An 8,473-nucleotide genomic window follows, 5' to 3' on the forward strand; every position below is an offset into this window, starting at 1 on the left:
TGACGATTTGCATGACGTGTGGAGCTTGACCTGGATTATGGGATATCTGAGGCCAAATAAAAATGCATCGATGCACGCTTGGAAATCACGCCAAACAAAGTACCCATCTAGTGAGAGTGCTAACTTCCGGAAAATGCACGCTGCCCAGTGTGTGCACAGTGTGTGCACTTATGTTTCAGACACACCCAAGGTCTGACCAGCTGCAGTTCATGATCTGACCACAGCTTTAAATGGGCCAATAGGGGGGCGCTGTGGAGCTCCTGACAGAAGAGATCACCAGGCCCATGACATGAGTGAGTAGCCATAGAGCTCATGGAGTCACCATGGAGCACTGTGTGATATGCTGACAAACATGTGATGCTTCTCAATTTCATGTAAAGTAGCATAAGTTGAACGCTTATTCATGATCATCGGTCCTACAGATCAATTTCTTGCCCCGATAAATAGGGAATGGATTGGTTAGGAATGGAGAACTGTTTGCTTTTTTACTTGACAGTTTATTCATTCATGCTTCCATCATACATGATGTAACAGTTGAGGTTACTCCAAAGCAGATGGCAGCTGGCAGGTGGAGTATTTGACAGTGTGTGGATGTTGTTCAAATTATTGCATAGGCCTGTTACAAATTGGCTTAGCCCTTAGATGCATGGGCTACCAATACCTCCACTCTTCCATGAGTGGGGTCAAAAATGACCCCAATTAGAATGCATGCGTTTTTTGCTGTAAGCCCAAATAATGTCTTTCATTTTGGTTAAAGATGATGATTTTTATTATATATTTGTCAAAAAAAGAATTATTTCATGTTGGACATATTGACGTATCACTTTTTATTAACATTTGATTACAAAACAGCTTTTAGAAAGGCCAAAAAGGTAAACATTCTAAAATGATCTCAACATAGGTGAATAGGGTAAATGTTTAACTGGCAGCTTAGCGGCCCTTACGTCTACAGTACACCCTTCCTTGCAGAGCAAGACACATTTCCAATGCTACTTTAACATTTCTTTAAAAAATGTGAAGGTTTTTATTCTGTCTGCTAATGAGATATAATAGAATAAAAAATAAATAAAAAGAAATGGCTACTTCAACAGAATATCACACAGAATTACAGACAAAGTGAAATCTGAACAAATGATTAAATGAAAAGCTGAAAAGCCCATAGCACCAAGCGGACTATGACACTTCACAAACATAATATATGATCTCAGAAGATATTTAAATAAGCAAAAAGACCATGTACTGTATAATGGGGGGGACAATGAACCTTATTGTTGATTAGTGAGTTTATGGAAGTAGTCAATCAAATGAGAAACTCTCTGGGGCTGGCTTTTTGGAGACGATGGCTGCGTTGTGTTCTTGGAGCCTCCAGGAGACAATGACCACTGGGCCACGGCATGAGATGTGACCGAGGGACCTCCCCCATGTCTGGGTGTGGGTGGAGGAACAGGTCTGGATAAAGGTGGAGGCACATATTTGGGTGTGGATGGAGGCACCTGTCTGGGTGTGGATGGAGGCACTTGTTTGGATAATGGTGGAGGCATCTGCCTGGATAAAGGTGGAGGAACATATCTGGCTGTGGGTGGAGGAACATATCTGGGTGTGGATGGATGCACATGTTTGGGTGTAAGTGGAGGCACATGTCTGGATAAAGGTGGAGGCACATGGCTGGGTATGGGTGGGGGCACATGGCTGGATAAAGGTAGAGGAACATGTTTGGATGTGGGTGGAGGCACATATTTGGATGTGGGTGGAGGCACATATTTGGATGTGGGTGGAGGCACATGTCTGGATAAAGGTGGAGGAACATGGCTGGGTTTGGGTGGAGGCACATGTTCGGGCTTGGGGGCAAGGCACATGTCTGGGTGTGGGTGGAGGCACCTGTACAGGCGTGGGTGGGGGAGGTACATGTTTGGCCGTCTCCAGGCATACTGAATGAGGTACTCGGGATAAACCTGGTGTTTCTCAAACACAACAAATATGGAGGGGTTAAACACGTCGTCCACACAGCTGTCACAAAGCAAGCTTGAATTATCTTCCTTGGCTGGGGTTCGGACATAATTATGCTGTCCTTTGGTGTACTGCCCTAATAAGACCCTACAGGCAAACATGGATTTGATCCGTGCCGGCCCAGTGAATGCATCTGAATAACTGGCATCTCTGGTGAAGTAACTCCCTAAAAAACAAACATGGCAGAAGTTTAATAGCATTGCAAGCACTAACCTAATCCCTGTTCGATAACACTTTATTTGAAGGGGTTATACATAAAGGTGACATGTAACCGTCATAAGAATGACATGACACATGTCATGCACATTAATGACTCATTATTGATGTTTATGACTGTTGTCATAATGTGTCATTAGTTTTTTGAAGACCCCTTCAAATAAAGTGTTTCCGTATGTTCTTGCCTAATACCTACAGTAACCCACCTTGGCCATAAGCGGTTCCGGTCCCATGGATCTGCCAATCAAAGTTCTCCTGACAGACGGCATCACTGTGATTGGAGTCTGTTCCATGGAAGAGGATTTGTTCATTGGCATTTCCACCATTTTTTTTTCTCATGTGGTCTGCTTGCCTGAAATGCATTGAAATGGATTAGGAGGGTTGGCATTGGTACATCGGGATCCAGATTGGTCATCAACATATTTTATTTTTTACTGGACAAAATGTCTGTTAATATTCCAGAATACCGGACATACAGAAAATCTATCAGACATATGTTTTGAAGTTCTGCAGCGTGACTTCATAGAAGAAACGTTTTCCGCTGCTTGTGCAAAATTGAAATAAAAACCATAAAGCATTTACAGGCCAAATGTATAGTTGTCATGATAACATGTTGTGTTGATACTGTATAAACCTTTTAAATACTAATTATATTCATTCATTCATTCATTTAGCAAAGAAGTCGACATACGGGCCACCACTGGCAGAATGTACTTTTGCATCAGTCCCATATAATCTACACTATTATTTAATACTGCCATCACATAATACATTGTGTGTCAAAAATATTTACACAAATCATTGACTTTTCTTTTTTACAAATAGATCTAAGGTGGGAACTTACTCATTGAAGAATTTCCACAAAGCCAGGTTCTGGATTCTTTTGATACTCAGAATGTCATAGCCTGACATGGTTCTGTTGAAGATATTGAGGACTTTTGAGTATTCTGAAGAAGCTGCATCCAGCTCGATTATCTAGATATAAAAAAGAAAGTCACATCACAAACACCCATCAAAAAACCACCCACCCCATTCTGTAGGGCTGACGGGTCTCATTGACAGGCCTTGTTAATAATTGTTGTGTCTGCATAAAAAACTATGCAGTTGTCCAAACGCTGACTCTCTCGTACATAATTGGGAAGAAACTGTAGAAGAAGAAACTGTAACTCTCAATGGCAGAAGGATTAAATCTGGGAGATGGGGGTAAAATCCATTCCATTGTGTAAAATAAATCACAATATTACCTACAGTTTACTTCCAAAATTAACAAATTTAGAATGACCAAACAAATACCTTGATTAACACCACCTGAAGGGTACATAAAAAATACAAACTAAAAAATATTTGACAAATACAAATGACGATATTTGACAGTAACCAGAAACAAGATGCCGGACGGAGCGGCATACTCACCAGTGTACCTGTAAAGTAGACATCAAATAGGCTTAACATGGACATGGGCAATGAAGACTCATGTGAGAAACACACACAATGTAAAAGCTCTCTGACATACCAGAACACTGCTGCACATACACTTCACCATACCTAGAGATTGGCATGGTTTTATTTCAGTTAGCCTATTAGCTGATTTCATTCTGATTGAGCTTAATGCAAATCAAACCAGCTAATAGGCTAAATGAATAAAAAATAAAAAAATAAAATAAAAACAATAAATGTGTTTTTTTTGGAGGGGGGCTACACCTCTGGGTATAGGCAAAATCTATTGCCAACCCCACTCCCACTCATGCTATATTGCTTGCATAATAAATTAGCCTATTACCACTTAACATGTTCAGTTAGACTATTTTTACACTGAGAAGATTTGAAAACCATTAAAGGGACACTTCACCGATTAGCATTAAGCTTTGTATCTTTAGAAAACCAGTCATGTTTTTGAATGGTCGTGCATCATTCCCTCAGTTTGCCTTGAGATGGGAGAAATAAGGATTTCAATATTGGACTTCCTGCTTTCAATGATGTAAAAATCATAATTTTACACCATTGAAAGCTGGAAGTCCTATTCATGGGCTTCAATGAAATCCGCATTTCTCCCATCTCAAGGCAAACTGAGGGAATGATGCGCGACCATTCAAAAACATGACTGGTTTTCTAAAGATACAAAGCTTAAAGGAACACTTCACCGTTTTTTCATATTGAACTATGTAATTCGCTTAATTAAGACGAGTTGATACATACCTCTCACGTTTCAATGCGTGCACTCACTGGCTCTGGAGCGCAGCGCAACTTTGATAGCACCACAGTACAGAAATACAGAAATACAGTTACACGAATAGTCACACGGCCAAGTATGGTGAGACAAAATAAAACGTGGTGCATTTCTAAGCAGGTAAGAGGGATAACTATATTGTGTGGCGGAATAATATTGGGAGCACTTAGAGTCTGCGCAGTAATATCCTCACTCCAAAGTGAAACTGAAAGTGCAAGAGTGAGGATATTACTGCGCCACACAATATAGTTATCCCTCTTACCTGCTTAGAAATGCACCACGTTTTATTTTGTCTCACCATACTTGGTCGTGTGACTACTCGTGTAACTGTTTTTTAATAGGGAAAACATGGAGGTGTTTGGTCGCTTCTAACTTCATCTCTGTTTGGATCCTAATGAATGCATTGGGCTAGCTAAGTGCTATCAAAGTTGTGCCGTGCGCCAGAGCCAGTGAGTGCACGCATTGAAACGTGAGAGGTATGTATCAACTCGTCTTAATTAAGCAAATAACATAGTTCAATATGAAAAAAACGGTGAAGTGTTCCTTTAATGCTAATCGTTAAAGACCCCCCCATAGCTTGTACGAAAATGTACATTTTGAATATGGATGATAGTTCCAAAATCACTGAGTAATCACGTTTAATAATAATCATGATCTCAATATTGAACAGAATAATCGTGACAATGATTTTTACCAAAATGGAGCAGCCCTAACCTCAAGGCTTGAGCCAGGCCCTCTACCTACTGCATGTCCTAGTGGAGGCAACACATCAGGGTTCCAGTAATCCGGCAGAGACATTAGGGTAACCAACGGTGCCTTGCTGTCACTGGGAGCTTTCACTGGGGAACAAAATCATTGCAACAATATGAAGGATCGTTTACAAGTTTTGCCACAACCATAATTTGGGTAGGATCTTGTAGGAAGGATGGGAGGGCTCTATAAAGTATGATGTGCTTCTCTTACCCGGCTCTCTGGATGTTCTCACACGCCTCTGTGTTTTGTCTTGGATACTTGTTTGAAGCATTGTCTGTGGAAGTGTATGTCAGTACAAGTATAAGTATATACATGTATACTCCTTTGATTCCATGAGGGAAATTTGGTCTCTGCATTTATCCAAATCTGTGAATTAGTGAAACACAGAGGTGAGGTGAAACACACACTACCGGAGCAGTGAGCTGCTTTCATAAAGCGGCGCTTGGGTAATGGTGCACAAGGGTACTTCAGCCATGAATGTGGACAACAGTTGTCTTTCAAATTCCCTCTCGACGCAATAGGATAGCGCTACTACAACCAATCAGAGCAACAGAGAAGGTGACGTAGTGCACTTGGTGTGTTGTGGAAAAGTTTGATGAAGAAATTCCTGTCGTCATTATGTTAAGCCCACCCACCGACTCTATACACGATGTGATTGGCCTAATATAAGTTTCATTTTTCCAGCTCGCAAGCCATAAGGGGGAGATTAATATGACGTCAGTCCACTCTTTGCAGCTAAATTTATAACAGCTTCAACTCTTTTGGGCAGGCCACAAGGTTTGGGAGTTTAGTGTGTTTATGGGAATTTTTGACTATTCTTCCAGAATTATTTCCAAAAAATCCCATAAACACACTCCTAAACCTTGTGGAAAGCCTTCCCAGAAGAGTCTGGTCTCTGCATTTATCCCATCCGTGAATTAGTGAGCACTGAGTGAGGTGATGCACACACTATCCCCGAGCAGTGAGCTGCTTTCGTACAGCTGCGCCCCACCGCCCCAGCCACATTTTCCCTACTGATTGGGGATTAAACCGGCAGCCCTTCGGTTACAAGCCTGAAGCCCTAACCAGTAGGCCATGGCTGCCCCTTCCACCTTCTCCCTGAGTCAAACATGGGCATTAACATTTATTCAAAAAAACAGCTGCGTTGTATTGATTTCAATGTGATGGCAGACAGGGCCTGACACATCTTAAGCCATGTAAAAGTCAACTTATATTTTCCCTCTAAGTAATATATGTATAATATAAAATTTCTATATTATAGAAAACCCATATTTAGTGCAAAACTTTCAACATTTGGAAAGAAAAATAAGTTAGGGAATAGCAGGTAACAGATCCAGTAGGCTAAGTGTCGCATAGGCCAGAGTGAGATATTTGAATTAAATTCTGGCTGTTGTATGAAGCCAACTAACTAAGAAAGGAGTTATACTGTATGTGTCCTCTTTGGCTGATTAAAAAGACCAGGCATGCTGCCGTAGTCTGAATCAACTGTAGTGGTCTCACTACAACAGCAGGCTGACCAGCTAACAATGAATTGCAATAGTCCAGTTGGCATAAAACTGCGGCCCGCCACCTCCCTTTGACTGGCTCCCCAGCCCCTCTGCCCTCCACTACTTGACCCCCGGCCCCCTAAAAGTCGTCAGGTTGTATTGTTAAACTTAGCTATGGTGCTAATCCTACTAGCTAACAGTATTAACACTAGTGTAACTTAGTTTTACGATACAACAATGTAGTCTGCGTTCAGTATAAAAGCAGCGCACAAAAGGGAAAGGACAGACGACAGGTGGATGAGAGTAGCCTACAGTACACTGCCTAGCTTAATAGGGCTGTTTCCGATGTTGGGGAATTCAGAGGTTGTGATGACTAACCAGGTAGCCCATCAACATTCCACTGGAGCTCCAAGCAGTTTTGTAGGCCTTACAACACTGTTTACACTACAAGGTAAAATGTAATTGTTGGTGCATAGCTCATTTACATTAGATACACTTATGGTGTGGGTGCTTGCGTTTCTTTACGAATCCACTGTTGTAAATTAATGTTAAGTGACACATACTGTACATACACACACATAAGGGTTCCTTTTTTGTAGGCGAACTTCAGAGGTCCATCAGTGTCGTTCCGATACCCTTGAAGTGTGTTAGCCATTGCCAATGTGTGCACCGGGGCCTAGCCCAACTAGGCTACTTTATGCCACTGATAAGGGCTGGCTAGTTTAATTTATTTATTTTATAGGCCTATTTATTTGACCTTTATTAAGTGTTGCACACAGTTATTATTAATAGGGCTATTATTATTAATATCAATAGGCCTAATATATCATTTTTTAATGTATTTATTTTATAGGCCTATTTATTTGACCTTTATTAAGTGCTGCACACAGTTATTATTAATATTATTATTAATATCAATAGGCCTACCTATAATTTATCATTTTTAACTCACTTTTGCCCGTGTCAATTACTACAACTTGACAATTTGATGTTATTTTTATTAGAAAATAAATAAATGGAATATCTGTGGTATTTCAAATTAAAATAAAGTGTGAAGACACAATTGCTGACCCGGCCCCGGCCCCCATCACAGTCAGGAACAATAAGGTGGCCCCCAGAAAAATAAACTTTGGTGACCCCTGGTCTGAGGTCAGATATCTCCCTGACGTTGTAAAGTATTAGTCGCTATACTGTATAGGCCTATAATATTTATTATATATTAGCCTACTTATATTTAAATATATCTACTTAGGTTATGTTCTCTACTAGGCCTATATTAGTTTGTGCCAAAATAGGTCTAAGATTCTTCTTTTTCGTAAGGTAGCGACTTATGTTATTGCTGAACTTGCCTCAACAAGCAACTCACTTCAGCTTTTGTACAAAATAATTAGCATGGAAATGTTGACGGTCTGGCTGGTCAGGCTACAAAATAATAACACACACAGAATAAAAACGGAAATTTAGTCTAATCGAAATTTAAAAAGCAAATATAATATAGCCTATTCAAGCATTAGCCTACCAATTTGACGATTGTTTAACTGCTGTCAGAATTAAGTCGCCGCCGTCTCAGTAAAGCAATGGAGACCTCTTTTCAGGTTGACCCAAAATGTTAGCGGTGTCCATCCAATCGCACCCTTGAAAGGGTACTTTCACTTTCAACAGAATGACGAGAACAGAGGAAGGGTTGTCTAATCCCGCACACGTCCCAATCCAAGTCCATACACCACACCTTGCATTTCACACGCAAAAAGATGTCAAGGTAGGATCCACATCGTTAATGACG

General features: G+C 40.7%; 1 protein-coding gene across 4 annotated transcripts; it reads right to left on the reverse strand.

The window, feature by feature from the left end:
• Nucleotides 1-802: 802 nt before the first annotated feature.
• Nucleotides 803-8,473, reverse strand: LOC134062256 (protein mono-ADP-ribosyltransferase PARP12-like). 4 transcript variants are annotated; one of them, XM_062518214.1, is made up of 6 exons: nucleotides 8,210-8,473; nucleotides 5,414-5,477; nucleotides 5,165-5,289; nucleotides 3,068-3,198; nucleotides 2,430-2,575; nucleotides 803-2,173 (listed from the first exon to the last, which is right to left on the reverse strand). In XM_062518214.1, the coding sequence occupies exons 2-6, from the start codon at nucleotides 5,472-5,474 to the stop codon at nucleotides 1,266-1,268; spliced, it is 1,371 nt and encodes a 456-aa protein (XP_062374198.1). In that variant the 5' UTR covers nucleotides 5,475-5,477; nucleotides 8,210-8,473; the 3' UTR covers nucleotides 803-1,265. The 4 variants fall into 4 exon arrangements, with proteins under 4 accessions (XP_062374198.1, XP_062374199.1, XP_062374197.1 ...); XM_062518215.1 differs by having other exon boundaries at nucleotides 5,195-5,289; nucleotides 5,414-5,569; XM_062518213.1 differs by having other exon boundaries at nucleotides 5,414-5,569.

Source organism: Sardina pilchardus, chromosome 17 (assembly GCF_963854185.1).
Source record: "Sardina pilchardus chromosome 17, fSarPil1.1, whole genome shotgun sequence".
NCBI classification, from domain to species: domain Eukaryota; kingdom Metazoa; phylum Chordata; class Actinopteri; order Clupeiformes; family Clupeidae; genus Sardina; species Sardina pilchardus.